Below are 22,064 nucleotides of genomic sequence, written 5' to 3'. Positions count from 1 at the left end.
GAGCTCCCTGTATTCTCAGCACCTTTCAAAGGTTTCCTAACACGCTTTCCTAGCTATCTTGTCTACATCCTTGGCTAACAGACTTCAAAAGCTGATCCAGGTGAGAACAGGATCTAAGAACAGCAGATTCACCTTTGTTATCAGTGAGACCATGGTGACCATTAACGTTTTGCTCTGACAAGCATTTACGTAGATTTTGATTTAAAACCAAAAAAAACAAGACTTTTAATCAAATTTATTGTTTCAAGGAAACCATGCCCAAGAAGCAATCAACTTAATTAAACAGTATGCCACTAATTACCCAAGATTCATGTTTAAAGATATGAATGACCCCGCTATTGTGTTTCAAATTGCCCATCAGTGACTACTAAACGTATCTGTGGAAATGTCACCAGGATATTTTCCGGCTGAATTCAGTTTATTGACTTTAAATCGTGCAATACTTTGCATTCGTGCTAACTGGTTTCAAAGTACAAATGAGTGACTAGTTAGAGGTGAAAGAACATTGTCCTGAGAGACAAGAGTCCAGTTTTTTCCATAAGCAAGTAAGTGACCCTGCGCAGATGACTTAACCACCAAGCCTCAGTTTATCTGTAAAATGAGGGAATTGGATACATTGAATAATGTTTCCCAGACTTCAGACTTAAGTGTGACCTTCTTGAACATTGCCAGATACATGTGCCACATGTTGTACTAATAATTCTAGTAACTATTAACAAAGTGAATCAGCTATACATATACATATATCCCCATACCTCCTTCCTCTTGCATCTCCCTCCCTCCCACCCTCCCTATCCCACCCCCCTAGGTCGTCACAAAGTACCGAGCTGATCTCCCTGTGCTATGTGGCTGCTTCCCACTAGCTATCTATTTTACGTTTGGTAGTGTATATATGTCCATGCCACTCTCTCACTTTGTCCCAGCTTACCCTTCCCCCTCCCCGTGTCCTCAAGTCCATTCTCTAGTAGGTCTGCATCTTTATTCCTGTCTTGCCCCTAGGTTCTTCAGAACCATCTTTTTTTTTTTTTTATTCCATATATATGTGTTAGCACACAGTATTTGTTTTTCTCTTTCTGACTTCACGCTGTACGACAGACTCTAGGTCCGTCCATCTCACTACAAATAACTCAATTTTGTTTGTTTTTATGGCTAACATTCCATTGTATATATGTGCCACATCTTCTTTATCCATTAAAAGGAACTCCTTTCCCAGTTGGAAACTAATGGGCTTTAATACCTTCAGTGTTCCATGTCACTCACTTAGAAAAATGCTTGGTTGAATTTCTACCCTAAGAATCTATAATAAACCTCTTCCCTTTATCTTTTGCTCCTTGGATAAAGCCTAGGATTTCTTCCTTGTACAGCCCTCAGTGTATATATTTTTTAAGTTGTCTTCCTCATTCACTGGGATGTCAATGGGAAAGTTCCTAATTTTTATCAGACCCACGGTTCTAAACCTTGGTTGCACATTAGAATTATCTGGAGACTTTTTAAAATTCCTATACCTAGTATATACCTATATCTTAATGATGCTTATCTAATAGGCCCAGGATGTGACTCAGTCATTTGTGTATGCTCACAACTGGCTGTGGCAAACTTGCAAAGTCAGTCCCATCCAGGGTGAGCAACTATCCCGGTTTCCCTGGAACTGGCCCAGTGTTAGCACTGAAAATCCAGGATTTCCTGGGAAATCCTCAACCTTCGGCAGTCAGACAGTTGTTCACCTTAGTGCCAGCCACCACTGGCAGAAAATCCTCGACTCTCTCCAAGAGGGTCAGGAACAGTTTCAGAGAGGAAATGAGGCTTCAGCAAATTTCCTTACGTAGATCCATTCTCCACTGTTGCCCCTAGAATGAATGGTGGGCAACCAGGTGTTTAAAAAGTGGATGGGCACGAGGATCCGTGCTGTCAGTCCCCAAGCTTCTTTGGCCCTCTGAGGACTCAGGTAAGACAGTGAGGAATCCATCACAGCATCTGTCCTCTGCCTCCCCTACCTCACACTGATAGGCCCCTTGCTAATAAGACAAACCGGCGGTCATTTTGCATAGATTCTGTCAGGAGGGAGAAGTGACCTTTTTTTTTTTCTTTCTTTTTTTTTTTTTTTGCGGTACGCGGGCCTCTCACTGTTGTGGCCTCTCCCACTGCGGAGCATAGGCTCCGGACGCGCAGGCCCAGCAACCATGGCTCACGGGCCCAGCCGCTCCGCGGCATGTGGGATCCTCCCGGACCAGGGCACGAACCCGCGTCCCCTGCATCAGCAGGCGGACTCTCAACCACTGCGCCACCTGGGAAGCCCGAGAAGTGGCCTTTTACCTGTGAAAATGTTTGACAGTTTATCAGGTTGGAAAGCAGTCACCCGAAAGGAGCAAACATCAGAAACTGGCCATCCTGCTGGCCTCATGCCTTTTCAGTCTTCAAAATGCCTCCGCTAAAATACAACTCCCTGGCACACCGTGGTCCTCGAACGACGATCCCTGTGAGCTAAGGGCAAGATGCTTTAGGAAAGGGGGAACTGGAAGATTTGGGGTGAGATGGGGAGAGAAGGAGGAAGAGTCCTGAGAGCCTGTTGGAGACGGTCAGAGAAGCCAGTCCCTCCCTGGCCAGCTCTGATTACCATTATGATATCTCTCTGCCCAGTACTCTCGTTGTCTTTTTTTCCCCAGCTTTATTGAAATATACAATTGACGTATAACATTACATAAGTTTAAGGTGCACACTGTGTCGATTTAATGCACTTATATATTGCAAAATGATTACCAGCATAGCATTAGCTAACACCTGCAGCCTGGCACTTAGCTACCGTTTCTTTTTTGTGGTGAGAACATTTAAGAGGCTTTCTTAGTAACTTTCAAGCATATGATACCATTTATATATATATATAGATAATATATATTTATATATAATACCATTTATATATATATAGTTTCTGTATTATTTAACTATCATCACTACGCTGTACATTAGATCACCAGAACTTACTCATCTTATAACTGCAAGTTCGTACCCTCTGGCCAACCTCTCCCCCTTTCCCCTAGTCCCTGGTAACCACCATCCTAGTCTCTGCCTCCATGAGTTCAGCTTTTGTAGATTCCACATGTAACTGACATCATACAGTGTTTGTCTTTCTCTGACTTATTTCACCTAGCAGAATGTCCTCAAGGTCCATCCATGTTGTCACAAATAACAGGATTTCCTTCTTTCTCGTGGCTGAGTAATATTCCTTTATATATAATATTCCTTTTCGGGCTTCCCTGGTGGCGCAGTGGTTGGGAGTCCGCCTGCCGATGCAGGGCACGTGGGTTCGTGCCCCGGTCCGGGAAGATCCCACATGCCGCGGAGCGGCTGGGCCCGTGGGCTGTGGCCGCTGAGCCTGCGCGTCCGGAGCCTGTGCTCCGTAACGGGAGAGGCCACAACAGTGAGAGGCCCGCGTACCGCAAAAAAAATGAAAATAAAAAAAAATATATATATATATATTCCTTTTCTTCCTTCTTTCCTTCCTTCCTTCGTTTCTTTCTTTCTTTCTACCACATCCTCTTGATATATTCATCCATTGACAGACACATATGTTGTTTCCATATCTTGGCTATTGTGAATGATGCTGCAGTGAGTTACACTGTCTTGTTTTATCTTCCTAAGATGCTGCTGGGTACAGCAGGTATTAGTCCCAGTTTACAGAAAAGAAGCAGAAAATATGATTCTATTTGACTCAGAAGGAATATTGGGAGCAGAGTTTGACAATGACGCCTCTCCTGCACACACACTTTGCCCTGGGAGAGGCTGTCCCTTTTGCCTTGCAAATAGTGATAACTGGCCTTCATTTTTCATTTCACTTCCTATTTTCTCATCATCAAGAATATTTATTGATCCCATGGTCATGCAAGTGGTCCTCAGCTTCTCTGGTCAGCAGACAAGTCACAGGTCTCAACTGGTGTTTCTACTAAAAATACAGCATTCTAATAGTTGAAATGAGCTTTCTATCATTAAATTTTTTTAATAAATAATTTTGACAGGAACAAAAAAATGGTTGATGAGAAGTCAATAGTAGAGTTTCTGTATCCAGACTGTGTAGGTTTGAATTCCATTACTTACTAGCTGTGTGACCTCAGGCAATTAATTAACCTCTCTGTGCTTTGATTTCCTCATCTGCAAAATAGGAGGTCATAATACCTACTTCATAGGGTTGCTGTGAGGACTGAGTGACTATACGTAAATTGCTTGGACCAGTGCCTGGCACTTAGTAAGTGCGTAATATTCAGCTGTCATTCTCAATTTGAAGTGTTTCTCCCATAAATTTCTCTTAAACTCTTAGCTCCTGCTACTACTTCTCTACAAGTACAAAATCGTTTCTGATTTAGGAGAGAATTATGTAATCAGCTATTTTAAAGTTGCCACACAAGGCACCATGTCAGGCGCTCATTCGACACTCAGCAGGAATCAGGTCAAAAGGGAAGGAAGTAATAAAAATAACGCTGAGCCCTCCCCACATGCCAGCATCCTGCTCAGCACTTTTGATCCATATCCTTATAACAACCCACAAGAGATAGATACTATTATTACCATCTTTCAGATGGGAAAACAGAGACTTAGAAACGATAAGGAGAGAAATAGCATCACGCCAGATTCAAGGGTAGATATCTTGGAACAGGGGGGTTACCCGTGTGATCAGAAAGAAGTCTCTCTCCCAAAATGAACCTCAGTATCCCCAACTCTATACAAGGCGAGTTTAGCCCAAACGGCCAATGTTAACTAAAGTACCAGTAACTAGCATGGGGATGGTCATTGCTAACGCTGAGGAGAATACAGGCATATCTGAGCCTCTCCCCAGCACGGCCGTCATTTTGCTCTTATTAAACAATGAGCATTTTGCTCATTGTTTAATAAGAGCAGGCCATCACTTAGTTCTAATCCTGACCCTCTTTCTAGTCTCCCCAGCCCCCCTCCTGATTCCATGTCAGCTCAAACAGTAGCCCTCTTTAGATCAGCGTACAGAGAGCCCTCTGCCCTCTGCTCCCCAGCATTTCCTCGGAGACTTCCCGTCTCAGAGTCTGGATACCAAGCAACCACTTTTAAATATTTACCGAGGAGACTGCAGTCAGACAAGCCTTCTGGGGAGCAAACAATCCAAATGCCACTCCCATTACATTTTGATATTATTTCAGAGTTTACAAATGACCCTTACATCCTTATGTCACCCAGCATCCCACCTCCTACGTGCCACCCACCATGTGCTTACTGTCATCCGGCACTGGGCTACTGCATCCCGGACACGACTGCATCCAAACTTCACACTACCCATGAGCTGGTGCACCTCCACTGTGAAGAGGAGACGACAAAGGCTCGGGGAGGTGGGTCAGCTTGCCCTAGGTCCTACGACCAGCAAGAGGCAGAGCGTAATTGGACACAGTAGGTCTGACTCCCAAGTCCACATTGTGTCTTTATGTCACATTTAGATCAATCATGTTTGTTCTGCAGCGGCGCTGTGACAGGTCACAGTAAGCACACATGTACACAGACCCAGAAAGCATCGTGCTGTAGTCTCTCCCTGGAATATCCTTTCCCCAACCTCCACCCCTCCTCTTCCCCCTTTTTTTCTGCTTGCCTAACTCCTACTCATCTTTCAAGAACCAGCACACATGTCAACTTCTCCATAAAAATTCCTCTTTCTCCTCTCAGCTATTGGCAGCCAAAGTGCTTACCATATCATAACGCAATTGTCATTGATCTATTTCCATGTTGATTTCTCTGAGGACAGGGGCTACGGCTCATAGACATTGAGTGCCCCCCTCACCTGGGGTAGTGCTTGCCACGCAAGAGATGTTCAGTACTTGTTTGTTGAAGGAAGAGGAGGGAAGAAAAAAAGGAGGTGGAAGGAGAAAAGGAAGAAGGAAAAGGGAAAAGAGAAGGGAGGAGAGGAAGCAGGGAAAAAAAGAGGAACTGTTCAGAGGATGGTCTAATTTGCCTGCTGTGTATTGCTTTTTAATGAATTCACGTGTCTCTCGTGGGACAGTATATTCTTATTTTCCAGTCTTGATGTTATCCAAATAGAAGATGAGGTCACCTGATCAGGTCATTCCTACTGATGGGCGGGAGTGTATTTAAATACGGGTGTACTCAGGTTGGATGACCCACCTGGAAAATTTTGGTTACTATATAATGTATAGAGCAACGAGTTTGCAAACACATCCCTCAGCTAACTTTTTCACACACCCCTTCCCCAGAGTTTGCTGTGAGTTGGAGGCAGATTTCTTGAAACCCCCTTTCGATCTTAAGAGTTAAGCCTCCCTTGAACTGTACTGGGTCAGAAGCCTTTGGGCAGGTGTCTGCCTGGGGGTATCAGATGCGGAGCCGCGCCTCTTCCTGGGCTGTTGATGTGCTGAAGCTGACACATCCCTGAGTCATTCCGGGTGTTTTCAACATTCTTTCTGCCCCGGTAACACTGCTTCCTAGGCTCCTAAAATTTCAGTTTATTTTCTCTGCATCCTCCCTCCAGAAAAAAATGGTTCATTCGTTTCCTTGTTTTAAACGCAAGAACATGAAAACACAGAAAAGTGACATGTAGACGCACTAGAAGGAAGAAAAAACCAGAAAAGCTCCCAGCGTAGTCATGCACCAGGCAGTGCCCTTTGTAGAGTTAGAGTATTGGTTTCATTTTGAGCCTGACACACCAGCTTGATGGCCAGCGCTGCACCCACCTTGTATCTCAATGGGACCCTCACACCCAGGGGTGCAAATTAGCACACTGGCCAGAATATGGTGTTGCGGTGTCAGCCCAGATCACCTGGACTCCACAGAGCCTGAATTTTTAACCATTTTACTGCCCTGGGTGAAATGCATGCCTGGATCCCAACTGCAGGCGATGAGTGAAAAACTGATCCTCAGAGTGCCATTTACAAGGTGAAAACCCCTCAGGCAATATTCTGGAAAGGTCCTCACTGATCTGCCTTCAACAAATATTGTTTACATTTATTGAGCACGTGCCCTCTGCTAGGCCTCATTTTAGATGTTTTGCATGAATGACTTCATTGAAACTCTCACAAGAGACCTATGAGATAGGGGGTATTATTATCCGCATTTTGCCATGAGGCAACCACAGCACAGAAAGGTTCCCAAACTTGCCCGAGGTCACAGAAGCAATAAGCAATACCGCTGGGATTCAAATCTAGTCTGACTAGAAACCTATGTTCTTAAAGTTGACTATTATATCCTCGGTGGCTACCTATTATAAACATGGTGTCTGGGGCATTGCGAGATAGATAACAGATGGATAGATGGATAGATAGATAGATAGATGATAGAATCTCACAATATCAAGTTTGGAAGATGTCTGTTTATTTCTATATGTATACCTTCCAAATTTGTCAAGTCAAAATACGCAGAATCAAAACCCTAAATATCATTACAAGACAAAACCCAAGAGTTGGCCCAAAGGAGCAGAGGCAGGACAAGTTGCCTGTGGTTCCTCTAAATACCTGGCACTGGAAATGTTATCTCACATAAGCCTCAGATCTCAGAAGGCAGACACTGCCCCCATTTTACAGATGAGGAAATGGTGGCCTAGAGTTTAAATGGCCCAACTTTAGATGACTGCTGAGGGGCAGGATCACATTCAAACTTAGATCCACGTGGGCTCAAACCCAGACTCTGTAATCATTTTTTTTTTTTTTTTTTTTTTGCGGTACACGGGCCTCTCACTGTTGTGGCCTCTCCCGTTGCGGAGCACAGGCTCCGGACGCGCAGGCTCAGCGGCCATGGCTCACGGGCCCAGCCGCTCTGCGGCATGTGATCCTCCCGGACCGGGACACGAACCCGCGTCCCCTGCATCGGCAGGCGGACTCTCAACCACTGCGCCACCAGAGAAGCCCTGTAATCATTTTTATTAACATCTAACATGTCTTTTTTAATGTGTCTTCTGAGTGTCAATGAAAATGCTGTTTAAAAAAACCAAATCAAAACAAAACCAAACCAAAAGAAGGAATGTTGCCCCCTCTCTTTTACACCTTGTAGTTGAGAGCAGGCGAACTATCCATTTATTGGTCTCAACCCTCTGTCCCCATCCTGGAGTCCCCTGCACCCCCGTTTTGTGTCTGACTCACGTTCCCGCAGACCTGCTTTATATGGAAGTTCTGTTCAGTGGCCTCAGGTTTCAAACACAAAATCTCCTGATGGGCAAACAGGCCCGAGGCCCCAAGTCAGCTGCCTGGCCCACTAACAATGAACAATGGAGGTGGAATGTCCTCTCCGTGTATATTCCCGAGAAATTTGTTACCCAGATCGTTGGAACAAGCCAAGGACACCCCTTGCATCAACACTGGCCATCGCTGATGAATGCAGCCATTGTAGACACAGTCCCAGCCATGCCGAGGGGAAGATTCCTTCCACACAGACTGTTTTCTTTCTTTCTTTCCTTTTTAAATCACGTCACATGGTTCCTTCCCTCTGACATCAAATATCCTGCTGTTACTAGGAACAAGCTGGAATTCTCTTCTGATAAGGAAAGCTAACCAACATGGCTAAGAGTCATTCATTCCTAGAAGGGGACAGTGACTTCAACCTGCCCTGCTGAGGGCCATGCATCTGATATAGACGTCTACGCTGCATTATTTGTAAAGCAAAAAAAAGGAAAAAATTAAGTCTCAATATCATCTTTATTCCTAACATGGGGTTCAACACTCTCCCACTGCACCCCACGCCACCCCACCAGACATTACTATTATTTTGGACTAAAAGACATTTATTTTTACTCATTTTTTGGCCTTGGATAAACAAACTGGACATGTTCGGAGGGTACTTTTCCCATCCCTCCGCTCTTATAACTCTATGATATTTGTATCATGGAACCATCTTCCTAAAACAGAGAGGGAATGTCATTTCATACCTGACAGTCAGACAGTCCTGGTTCGAGCCCTGGCTCCGGTTCAGCCGTTACCCAGCCAGGTGATCTTAACCAAGTCTCCTCATGGCTTCTGCAAGCCCTGACAGCATCTTTGAGCAAATGAGGAAAAAGTATTCCTCTGGGGGAGAAGCAGCCCTGCCAGCACAGAGCTCGGCAAGTGTATCCCCAGCAGGACCCAGCTCCCACTGCCCTCAGGCCGGGCATAACCTGAACAGCCATTCACAAGTTCACAGCCATTCTCTTTTCCAACTTGTCAGTTGTGAAGTGGGATAGATAATAAGTCCACCAAACTCTTGTACCGATGAGGCTAAAATGACACACAGAATAGTTTATGAAGCCTGTCACGAGATTTCTGCAGCTCCAGTTTAACTCTACCTCACTTCCTAGGTCGCACCTAATACTCCTGATGAAAAGCAAAGACACAATTTACTTCTTTGAGATTGCTACTTCCCACACTCCCACACCCAGAGAACCAGCCCTTTTAGAATGTGATCAAAAGGCAGGGTGGGCTTGGTCAGTGTGCAGCCTGTGCAGCTGCACCGGGCCCCACGCTCAGAAAGGCCTTGCTCTTCGTTTAATGCTCTGATGTCACCATCTTGAAATTCTTAATTATTTTTGAACAAGGAGCCCTACACTTTCATTTTCCACTGAGCCCCACAAATTATGTCTCTGGTCCTCCCAACAAGCCTTCAGAAGCACCAGATAGCCTTCTTACAGCCCACAAAAGATTGGGAAAGGAACATGGGACACGCCATCGCTCTGCCGAACGTGAAGGCCCCAGTCATAATTAGAGTGTGAGGCAGGATGGTGCACGGGACCCAAGAGCATGAGCTTTAGGAGGTAGACTGAGCTGGTGCAAACCTGCATCCTGCAAGACCACAGACAAATTCCCTAACCTGCCTGAATCCAGGCTTCCCCCTCTGTAAAGTAGACAACAAATGCCTACTCTTCCCTGTGAATAATGAAGAAAGGTCTGTCAATGAAGAAGTTGTCTAGCACATGGCGGGCGCTCAACAAATGTGAGCCCCTCTCCCAGCTTGTTTCAGGAATGGATACTTCAAGATGGGCCAATGGACTACGTTCCAAAAGGCAGTGGGGTGATGGGGGCCCTGAGATGCCTTTGGCTCTTAAGATTATATGATTCTCCATTAACCAAAACCTAGAAGCCAGCCTTCCTCCAGTCCATAGTTATTCAACCTCAATCTTTCCCTCTCTCTTTCTCTCTCTCTCTCTCTCTCCATTTCCACCCTTCTTGTCTTTGCTTGCTTCATTCTGAACCCATGCTTCCTTCATGTAGTGGACGGCATGGCTGCCAACAGCCCTAGACTCACACTCTGTTGGCTTAGCAAACCCAGCAGGGAGAGACATCTCTCTCTCCATATCTATATATCAACCCAGGGAAAACTCTAATTGACCCTGCTTGGATTACATCCCCACTCCTGAACCAGCCACTAGTGCCAGAGTGACAGGGTGTGTGTCCACCCAAGGGCAGGACGACGGGGCTCAAGCTTCATGACTGACATCCCCCCGTGAGACCACATGAAATGGGGGAGGGGAAGTCCCCCAAAGGACGTAGGGATACCAGGCAGATAAATGCCACTCGTCCTCTGTGCTTTATGTGGTTTACTGCTCATTCGCAATAGGTGCCCAGAGAAATGAGGGGAGGGACAGGGAAATCGGGGAGTGTAGACAGTAGCACTTAAACCAGCCTTCACTGAAGAATGGGAAATAAGTGGCATATGTCATCAAAGACCATCTCTGTGAGGAAAGACAAAGACAAAGAGAAAACACAGGGTGTGTTCAAAGCTACTCGTTGCATGACTGCAACTAACCTCACATCTTTAAATTTTTTTTTTTTTTTTGTGGTATGTGGGCCCTCTCACTGTTGTGGCCTCTCCCGTTGCAGAGCACAGGCTCCGGACACGCAGGCTCAGCGGCCATGGCTCACGGGCCCAGCCGCTCCGCGGCATGTGGGATCCTCCCAGACCAGGGCATGAACCCGTGTCCCCTGCATCGGCAGGCGGACTCTCAACCACTGTGCCACCAGGGAAGCCTACATCTTATAAATTTTTAATAGCCATGCATTGATTTTTATACTTACCTTTTGTTTAGGCAAGCAACACTGGTTTTCCACTTCAGTGCTAATAGAAAGTTTCTTTTTGAAAAATAACTTTAAGCGAAAACAAAGTAGGTCAATTGAAAGAAAAATAATAAGCAAATAATAATAATGTAGACATAGATAGCTGTGGACATTCAGTGCATGTATTATGCCAATGACTGAAGTATGGGAAACATTAGTATGTTTTTTCTCCCCAAGGAGCGGTAAAAACCAATAACTCTGCTATTGCTGGTCCATAGGTTTATCTCTGGCAAACTAAATATTATGTCTCTCATTGTGTGAATGGTAAAGCTTTTAGCCCAGATTGTCAAATGGATCTGTAATAAGATCCTAGAATCCTCAGCTTCTGGCCAAGAACACGTATTCTCTAGACATATTGTGTCTCGTGGCGAAGGTTGAAAACCAGCATTCCAGGACATTGGTCCACTGTATTACTCTCTGTTTCAGAGACAGACACACAAAGGTGGGGTTAATATGAAAATCACTTCTCCCCGAGCTGGCCGGGCTGATTGTCCTTGAGAACAGAGGGGGCCATTCTCCGTGGTCATCCAAGTCCGGCTGGCTCCAGGGAGCACCAGCCATCTCTCTGGGGCCAGAGTTTCCCCAGCTGATTTCCACATGTACCCATGTGTAAAGCGGCGGCTGGTCCCTCGTTTGGATGACTGCTTGGTCTTCCCGTTAGCTGCCAACTTCAGCCAGAGATAATTATTAAATGCCTATATTGTCCACTCAACCTTTTCAATTATTTTTTTCTAGGCCAAAGCGAAAGTTCTTCAGGGTTTTGATGCTGATCGAGATGCCAAAAAGCTAAACAAAGCCTGCAAAGGAATGGGTATGAAAGATACTTTGTTTGCTAATTTACTACTGAAGTTGATTAAACTTGATCTCATGTCCAACTTTCCCACGATCTTAGGAAGATGACCTCCCACGTATCTTGTATCTTCCAAGCTAAGTTGATCACTTTTAAGGTTCCCTTTATAAAAGTTCCCAAAGTTATAAGCAGGTCCTATTACTTGTCAGGATTCAACATAATAGCTAGAAATTTAATATTATGACATTTAATTTGAACTTGAGATGGGGGAAACTTCATGAGAAGTGTCATTCATACAATTCTAATGTCATCTAAACCCTCTGATGCCTTTTATGGGAGTCGGTAGGGAATCAGGGCTGATGAGAACTGGATTAGGGACCTGGAAGCTGTATCTACGAGCAGAGCAAGTGGAGATGAAACTGTGGCCAAGGTTGAGAATCAAGAGGCAACACTGGAGCAACTATTTACATCCAGGTCTAAGTGCATGGCCAAGGATGGGAGACTAAGCAAGAGATCAGGAGTAAGGTAAACCCAGGAACAAGGTGAGATGAGGGAGGGAGCGTCTAGGGCTAGGGCCATGAAAAGAGGCTCTGGAACCCAAGGAAGTCACTGATAAAACAAGGTTCTAGTCCCAGAAGCTTGGAAGAAGGTGGAATTTGAAGCTCAGATAGAAGGATTTACCTTGAGTGGGAGGGCGGAGGGGAGGGAGGGAAGACTGAGTGCAGAAATAGATACATTCATGGGTGTTGTAAGAGGAGAAGGCTGAAGGTGGTCATGCCTAGTAATGGGACATGGCTCCATGAGTGTGAGGCAAAGTTATCTGCTAAAGACCTGGGTTTGACAATGGAGTATAGAGTTTGGGTGATAATTTGGAATACTAGCTCTTGAGTGGAAAAGAAGGCAGAGGTGGCCAGTATTGACTTCTCATGCTGAGAGCCCTACTGAATAAGAGAAGAAAAAGGAGGAGGCCAAAGAACAAACTTACCTGCCTTCAATGGTATCTTAAGTTCTGGAACTGTACAGAAAAGGCAGCTTTACAATAATAGGTAATGTTTATTGAACTCTTTTGCCATACATTTTGCATGCATTACTTCATTTGACAATAGCAAACCTCATTTAATCCTAATTTTCCAGATGGTTAAAGTGAGGCTCAGAGGGGCTAAATGACTTGTCCAGACTCACACATCTAGTGAGTAAGTGCTCAGGCCAGCATTAAGCCCAGGCAGGAGTTAATTTCCTGCTCTTGACCACCAGCTGATGACCTTCCCAGCTTAGGGCAGCTTTCATCTCCATGGGGGCCTTCAGAGCTCTTTAACACACATCTCACATTCACTCAACAAAGCAACAAACACTTATTAAGCACCTTCTGGAGGGTCACGTGTGACATGTTTAGGGACCTGCACTTTATTCTGAAACAAGGTGGAATCAAGCAAGGATTCATCTGGAAAGCAACATAGAGAGCTGACGGGAGGACGGTGGGAAGGGAGATAGGGGGACAAGTTCGGAGGTGACCAGGGGACAGATGATGAGGCTGCTGGGCAGTGAGTACAGACAAGAAGGAAAAGATTTGAGGCATTAATGGTCAGACACCACAGGGGTTGGTCACAGACCAGTCGGCGTGCGAGGTAAAGTGAGAAGTCAGAAAGAACCCCCAGGTTTCTGTCTCAGGGAACGAGATAGGTGTTATCATTCATCAAGAAAAGGAGTATAAAAGGAGCCTCCAGTGTGCTGGTGAATGTGTAGGTCTTACTTTAGACATGTTGAATTCAAGTGTCTGAGAAAATCCAATGGAATGATCCATGTTAGTAGAAATATGTCTAGAGCCCGGGAGAGAGATGTGGACAGAGACGGTCGACTTGGGAGACACCAACACGTGCGTGGTGGTTGAAGCTATGGGTGAGGATGCGCTCACCCAGGAAGTCTGTGTAAAGAGAGGAGAGATGCAGGAAATCCCAGCATTTAAAGCAAATGTAAAAGTAAGACCGGGAAGGAGTGGCCAAAGAGACAAGATGGGAAACAGGAGAGAATGTGTTCTCCAGAAGTCTCCAAAGGGAAAAGAGAGTTCCCAGAAGAAAGGAGTGGGAACCAGTATAAAACCCTATCCACCCTGAGGTCAAGTAAGATGAAGAGTGAGAGCTGGATTTTACAGCTAAGAATAAATTGACCATCTCTGCCAGAGTGGTTCTCAGCGGACAGCTGGAAGTAGAAGGCTCATTGCCCTTCACTGGGGTGAGAATGGGGATGAGGTTCTATCCCATCAGAGAAGAGAGAGGCTCACAGCTGACAGAATGTTGAGGTGACGGGAGACTAGACACATAAAGAGGGAGTCCACTGAAAGGGAGAGCTTGTAAATACAGGAGGGAAAGGGGGTTGCTGACAAAAACAAGATTTTAGAAAGCCTGGAGGAGGGGGAAATTCAAAACACAGACATCAGAATTGACCTTGAATGGAAAGAGGAGGTGCGACTGAGAGCTGGAATTGATACATTCGTGGGGGTAACAGGGGAAGAACGTTGAAGGAGCTCTGGCCGGGCAATGTGACATTGCTCAGTAAGGTGGGAGGCGAGGTTATCTGCTCAAAGTGTTGGGTTTGACGATGTAGTATGAGGTGTGAGTGGTGCTTTGGCATAGACGTTGAGTAGAGATGACCAGGAAGTGACTGCTGGTCCCCTGTGAGGTCTCCGTTGCCTAGAGAGACCACGATTTCACGTTGGCTCAGCCCACACGGCTCTGTGATTTTCTCCTGCAGCCTGAAGGGAGGACAGGGGAAATGGATGTTAGGTTGACCCCGGGTTTGCTGATCAGGGGTTCCAGAAGAACAAGAAAGTGAGGGCATTTGAGGGGGGCATTACCTTGGGAGAAAAAAGATAGAGGGACCAAGGGGCAAGGTTGATTAATTTCCTCAACTTTATTTTCTTACATCTACTGGGGAACTTTTAATATTCTAGGCATTGAGCCAAGCACTTTATATACAAAATCTCATTAAGTTATTCTCACAAAAATCCACTTTTCAGATGAGGAAAGAGGCTGTGACAAGTTAAGTAGCCCAAGCCACAACCCCGTAAGTGGTGAACACTGGGATGGAACCAGTTCCTATCATTGCCTGAAGCACAGAGGCAGCGGGTGGGACAGGGCTGAGAAGACATGGCTGTTAGGAGCCATCTCAGTCCACAGGCTGTTGTATTAAATTTTCCTTTTCCTTATCGTGCTGTAATTCACCTAGCATAAAATCCACCCTCTGACGGCGTATAATTTAGTGGCGTTTAGTATATTCACAGGATTGTGTAATCATCACCTCTAATTCCAGAACATTTTCATCACCTAAAAGAAACCCCACATAGATTCACAGCCACTCCCGCTTTCTCCTCCCTTCAGGTCCAGTCAATCACTGGTCCACTTTCTGTCTCTATGGAGTTGCCTATTCTGGGCGTTTCATGCACCTGGAATTGTACAATAGGTGGCCTCTTGCGTCTGGTTTCTTTCACTTGGCGTAATGTTTTATGAAGACAAGTGCCAGATTTTTACTTAGAGGTAAATTAGTGCAGATCTACTTTCCTAGGAATGGGTACTGTGGTAGAATAAAGATGGCCATAAACTCTTTGTGTGACTCCAGAGAAAAGAACTGGGATCCACAGCGGAAGTTCTAGGAAGACATCTTTTGCTTCTGTATAAGGAACTATCTAACTATAGAACAGTCTGCCTTGCCCAAGAAATGCTGAAGTCCCAAAGGAGCTGGGGTGGGAGACAATCTGGTATGAAAGTGGTAGAAGGGATTTCTACAGAGTAAGTATTGTTGAATAAATGGGTGGGGTGGGGCTGGAAATGAAGGATGACAAGCAGGTTGCTTGGTTTGGGGGCATCAGAGGAAAGCTCAGCAGAGAGGAGCTGGTCCTTGCTCACATCCTGGCTAATCTTGTATTCGGACAACAGCTGTTGGGAGGTATGTTTGCCTGCAAGTGTCAGGATGTTTATAGCTCTGAGCTGTGCTGAGCGGCTGAGCCAGCCTCACAGGTGTCTCCCTGCTGCCTCTCGAGTGACGGCCTGGCATCTGGATGTGGGTTGGAGACAGGAGCTGAAGTGGGTGTGGGAATGAGTCAGCTGTGGTTTATGACGAATCCCCGAGCTCTTAGCCACCACACTATCTTAGTTCGCCAAGCACAGATGGAGCACCTACCGAATGCCAGCCATGCCGTGCACTCCACCCCCTCCTGTGGGTGCGGCCACAAGGCGAGGCCATTCTTGTGCTGGTGACTGTTGAAGAGCCCCTTCTAGGTGCCAAGCTCTGTGCTGGGTACCACACGCACATCACCTGGTGTAACCCTACCAACAACCCTGTAAAGTTGTACTACAATGATAACAGATGAGAATGCTGAGGCTCAGAGGTTAAATACTTGCCCAAGGTCAAAAAGATATGAGATGAGCTAGGGTGGTTGCAACCTAGGGCCATCTCGAAAAGATATCATTTGGATGAAGGTCTAGAATTCCCACCTCTACTAATAAGAGCAAGCCCAAGCAGAATCGTACCATTGGCAAAATTCGTCTGCAAGATCTTGTCGCTATACCAGCCCTGCAAGGTCTGGATTTAAATGTCTAGGGCCATGCTGTCCAACAGCCACCAAGGTGAGGCATACAGGTCACTTTTAATATTTTTTTAAACAGACCTCTCTCAAACCGCTTTTTTTTTGGCCACGAGGCACGTGGGATCTTTGTTCCCCGACCAGGGATCATACCCACACCCCCTGCATTGGAAGCTCAGAGTCTTAACCACTGGACTACCAGGGAAGTCCCTATTTTTAATTTTTGAGAAGCCAAAATTTTTTTTAAAATGCTGGTGAAATTAATTTTAATTATACTTTAGCTAACTCAATACTGTATCAAAAATATCATTTCAACAGATAGTCAATACCAAAGTTATTCATGAGATACTTGACGTCCCGTTTTTTGAATTAAGTCTCCAAAAGACCGTATGTGTTCTACACTTGCAGAGCATTTCAACCTGACCAGCCACGCTTTGAGTCCTCAACAGCCACATGCATCCACTGTATCAGGTAGAGTGAGGTCAGAGGCCCTAGGCATCAAAAAGTTCATGTGCACTCCCCAGCCGTTCACCCGCCTGTGCAAGTCAAAGTAATAAGAACGCTGTACCATAAAATAATACTTGATTCTTACAAATATCATAAAACTGACAATTTCCTTGTTTGTGGTTTCTTTGGTGCCCCTGCTTTCCTGGCTCCTAAGTACCTGCTTGGTCTGGGTCTTGGTTAACCCAGAACCCCCGACGCTGACACTGTCAGGTGTTCCTCTCAGGGCTCCATGCCCACCCTGTTGCCCCCATCCCAGCAAGGCCCTTCTGAAGATGACGTGTGGATAGTGTGTGGACCCCAACATTCATTATCCTCTCTCTTTTTTTTTTTTTTTTTTCTCGGTACGCGGGCCTCTCACTGTTGTGGCCTCTCCCGTTGCGGAGCACAAGCTCTGGACGCGCAGGCTCAGTGGCCATGGCTCACGGGCCCAGCCGCTCCGCGGCACGTGGGACCCTCCCGGACCGGGGCACGAACCCGTGTCCCCTGCGTCGGCAGGCGGACTCTCAACCACTGCGCCACCAGGGAAGCCCCTATTATCCTCTCTGAAATGTAAGAGGATGTTTGTCATTCTCCCTCCGAGAAACACAGAAACAGGGGCTTAGAGGGAAAAGCTGCTATGGAGCTGCTATGGGCAGAGACGGCTGTGGCTGGCTTTGGGGCCTGCTGGGAAGAGGCTCACTCATTAGACACCAGAGTCCCAGGGGTATCGGGGAGGGAACTTCAAACCCAGAGGTCCCCACCCTGCTGAAACTCAGCTCGGGGTGTTCCCAGAAAATGGCTGGACGAGCCAAAGCCAGGAGGCCCTGCAGCACTCCCGGGGTTGACGGTCACCCAGTTCTGACCTCTACTGTGTAATTACTGCGTCAGATGAACAGTCAGAGCTGAGGTTCCTTCTTTTCTCATTTTTTTTAAAAAGTCTTTCCCAGAACCACTGGGGACTGGCCCTAGTGCCTCAAATCATTGTAAATGTTTACAGGAAATCGTTCCACTGCACAGACTGCTTATATGACACACATACTGTGAAATGTAAAATGAGGTCACTGTTCGGTAAATCGCTTCTCGGTCGGGTAGTGGGAACAGCTCCCTGGATAAACCTGATACCCGGACTCAAAGGGCTCAAGAGAAATCTAGTCATTTCCAGGCTCTCCCCCACCTCCAGGCTGCTGCTGGGACATCCCCAGACTGCTTTGCTTTCTGCTCTCCTTTAAAAAAAAAACACTCAGGAAGGAAAGTCTAAAAAACCTTATTTTAAAAATTTTAGCTCAATTTTCCTGAATTATGCAGATATGGGTTGACTATAGCGACAGAGTAGAGGATTTCCTATTGGTCCCTGCTACGTACAGGCCATGTGAGTAGCACACACAGTTTACAACCATGCAGAGACCAGCTCCATCATAATGCAGTGCAAACTTCTCCATGCATGCAACTCCACATTCGTTCACTCAGCAGGTCAAGTCTGATGAATACTGAGAGCCTTCTCTGTGGATATTGCAATGAGCAAAGCCCCCTGCCCCCGTGGGACTTGCAGTGTCGGGTGGCAGAGACAGGACAGAGGAGGAGGACAGGTAATGTGAGGGACACCGGGAGGTGTCCCAGAAAAGTCCAGCGAGTTGAGTCCTGAAAGAAGAATGGGAATAAAGGTGAGGGCCGAAGCTAAAGACGTTGCAGGCAGAGGCAAGAGCCCAGGCTGTTATTCTGGATTTGAAGGAGCCTAGGTGGAAAGGTTCAGGCTGATCTGCTCCACAGAAAGGCCACTCTGGAGACTGTGAATGCTGATTGGAAAAGGTGAGAGTAAGACAGGAACACCATCTGGGGATCAGCTCTGGTGAATGATACGACAGAGGTGAGGATGGAGAGCGATGGGTGGGTCTCAGGGCTACCAAGGAGGTGAATGGTGAGGTCTTCGTGGTAACAAATTAGATGTGGGGCAAGGGGAAAGAGAGAGCCAGGGGTGAGCACCTGTACCCCTCCATTCCTGGCTGGCATAATACAGCGAATGGGCCACCTGAGAGGCAGGAAGCCTCCTTCCAGAGATGACAACCGTAAGGGTAAAGGTCTGAGATGCGGAGGCCCTAGACCTGGGCTGGAGCAGCCCATGTGAGAAAAAAAAAAAAGTTGGGGGACTGGATTCAGAGATTTTTTTTTTTTTTTTGCGGTACGCGGGCCTCTCACCGCTGTGGCCTCTCCCGTTGCGGAGCACAGGCCCCGGACGCGCAGGCTCAGCGGCCATGGCCCACGGGCCCAGCCGCTCCGCGGCACGTGGGATCCTCCTGGACCAGGGCACGAACCCGCGTCCCCCGCATCGGCAGGCGGACTGTCAACCACTGCGCCACCAGGGAAGCCCCAGAGATTTTTTATGAGAAAAAGAAATCCCTTTTGAGGTGAGATTTCTGGCACTCCCCTGGTTAAAAAGAAACAATGTCACAGAGGAAGTAACTGGATACACAGTACGCAGGTGAGGCTACAGGAGGAAATGAAGAGGAAGGACAGAAATAAGTGCTGGAAGTGAGCCGGAATGAGGCAGGCAACGAACGCTGACTATTTTTGCAAGTGAACTCATCCTAGAATTTTCTGTTTCTCCAACTGGAATCAGAGAGCTAGATCTTCCCAGAACCGTAAAGGTGGAACTAGTCCTTGAGACTAGGTGAACAGTCCACAGACACAGAGCTGGTGGCTGTCCTAGGAGCAGCGCACAGCTCTCTCACCCCTGGGTCAGAGCAGTCTTTCTAATTCCCAGCACTGGCTTTCCAAACGTGGCATTGAGGGCTGGGGCCAGAGTCAAACGCTTGAAGTCTTGGCAACACCCCTTTTTCTTCCCTTCCCCATCTCCAGCCAGGTCCCCCTTCAGCCCTTCCCGCAACCTTGACCCAGATTTCTCCTGTTCCCAACCCGTCTATCAAAATGCACCTGCCCCGTGTTTTGTTCCTTCAGGATCCTGATCTCTCAGCGGAACAGGAGCTAACGTACAAGTCCAACCAATTCAATTCCACTGAAAAATTGCCAAGTGTGCTATTTACAGGCAGCAGACATTGAGAGGAGGGCCAGGAACAGGCTAATGTAGGAAATCTCCAGACTTTGGGCTGTGAAGAGGGCTTTTTTAATTCCTTTCTTGAAGTCTTGAGATACTGCTGAGGACAGTGGATGGACTGGCTTCCTAGGGCTGCCATAACAAAGTACCACACACTGGGTGTCTTTAAACAGACATTTATTGTCTCTCAATTCCGGAGGCCAGGAGTCTGAAACCAAGAAGTCAGCAGGCCATCCTCCCGCAAGGTGCTAGGGAAGGACCATTCTATGCCTCTCTTCTAGCTTCTGGTAGCCCCAGGCGTTCCCTGGCTTGTAGATGCACCACTCCAATCCTCCGAACTCACACGGAGTTCTCCTGTGTCCCTTCACACCATCTTCCTCTGTGTGAGTCTCTCTCTGTGCCCAAATTTCCACTTTTTATAAAGACACCAGTTATATTGGATTAGGTCCCACCCTAATGATTTCATTTTCACTCGATTACTTACATACCTTAGAAACTGACCTATTTCCAAATAAGGTCACACTCTAAGGTACTGGGGGTTAGGACTTCAATGTATTTGGGGGAGACACAATTTAACACATAATAGTAGGTGTCCCGCAACAGCCAGGTTACAAGAGAGGAGTCAGATGGGAGGTCTGCCAGTGCCAGGATGGACAAAGTGATAATATTCGAACAGAGCTTTACTATTGTCTAGATACGCATTTTTAGAGTCTCTGCCTCATCCTCTCACAGCCCCTATGCGATCAGACTGTCATAACTTCCTTCTACCAGAGAGTAAAAGTGAGACTTGGAGCAGCACTGCCCAAAAGAAACATAATGCAAGCCACACATGGAATTTCCAAATTTCCAGAAGCCACATTTTTTTAAAGTAAAAAGAAACAAGTGAAATTAATTTTAATAATATATTTTGTTTAACTAAAGACATTAACATTCTAACATGTAATCAGTATAAAAATTATTGAGATAGTGCTTCCCTGGTGGCGCAGTGGTTAAGAATCCGGCTGCCAATGCAGGGGACACGGCTTCAAGTCCTGGTCCGGGAAGATCCCACATGCCGCAGAGCAACTAAGCCCATGCGCCACAACTACCGATCCTACGCTCTAGAGCCCTCCAGCCACAACTACTGAAACCCGCGTGCCTAGAGCCCGTAGTCTACAAGAGAAGCCACCGCAATGAGAAGCCTGCGCACCGCAACAACGATCCAATGCAGCCAAAAATAAATCAATAAAACAAATAATTTTTAAAAAATTAAAAAAAAATTATTGAGATATTCTACACCTTTTTTTTTACACCAAGTCTTTGAAATCCAGTATGCATTTCGCAAAAACACATAACTATTAAAGCCTTAAACGGTCCTAAAATGATCTTTCATTCCTTCAGTGGTATGTATAGTACCACACCCTAGAAGAGCAGATCTGACAGGCAAGACAGACCCAACAGCCCCACTCACCCAAGGAAGACGGCAGTACGTGGCACCTAATAGTACACACTACCTTTCAGTGACCACTCCCTATGGCCTAGGTACCAAGCTTAGAATGTCACATACATGCAATCTTATGTATATATTATATATATATAATCTGATGAAAGCTTACCTAACATGCAGTGACTCTAGAGATATATAAGCAATGCTCTTTAGAGGAACGGCGGGAGCAGAAACGTAATGTTTCAGGATTTCTGAAAGTGCCCGACCTACCGACAAATGTGGCTCTGGTGAGGTGAGTGAGGCTGGGTGCGTTTGTGTGCAGAGGTGGGTCTAGAAGAGCAGTTTGAGACCGTGCTTCAGGAAGTCTCAATGTCACACTAAGGAACAATGATTTAGTTCTGGAAATCATGAAGCATCACTAGAGGTTTTAAAATTAGGGAGTGAAATGAGCACACGCGTACTTCCAGATGATGATTCTGACGGCAGTGTGGAAGGTAGGCTGCAGAGACCAGAGCCTGGTGTCAGGGAGGATGAAAACCAGCAGGCCTGTTACGCAGGGGCAGGGGGAATGAAGAGGGCGGAGTCATCTCGTAGCTGAGACAGATGGGCGTGGCGGTGTCGGAAAATAAAAGAAACGGAAGGTGGGCCCTCAAAAGGGACTTTGGATTTTCTAATTCAGATGATGCCACACACTGAGATGAAAT

The 22,064-nt window shown here is 46.4% G+C and overlaps 1 protein-coding gene across 1 annotated transcript in view; it reads left to right on the top strand.

The window, feature by feature from the left end:
- ANXA13 (annexin A13) overlaps window positions 1-22,064 on the top strand; it is a 56,202-nt gene that overhangs the window by 11,146 nt on the left and 22,992 nt on the right. Inside the window, exon 2 of the mRNA XM_049700539.1 lies at window positions 11,769-11,844. Within this exon, the coding sequence (XP_049556496.1) occupies window positions 11,769-11,844 (76 nt within the window). The remainder of the gene's footprint in view (window positions 1-11,768; window positions 11,845-22,064) is intronic.

The sequence above is a fragment of the Orcinus orca genome, chromosome 17 (genome assembly GCF_937001465.1).
Source record: "Orcinus orca chromosome 17, mOrcOrc1.1, whole genome shotgun sequence".
NCBI classification, from domain to species: Eukaryota; Metazoa; Chordata; class Mammalia; order Artiodactyla; family Delphinidae; genus Orcinus; species Orcinus orca.
Note: the sequence above shows the minus strand (reverse complement) of the source record. Positions and strands in the feature narration are given on the sequence as shown.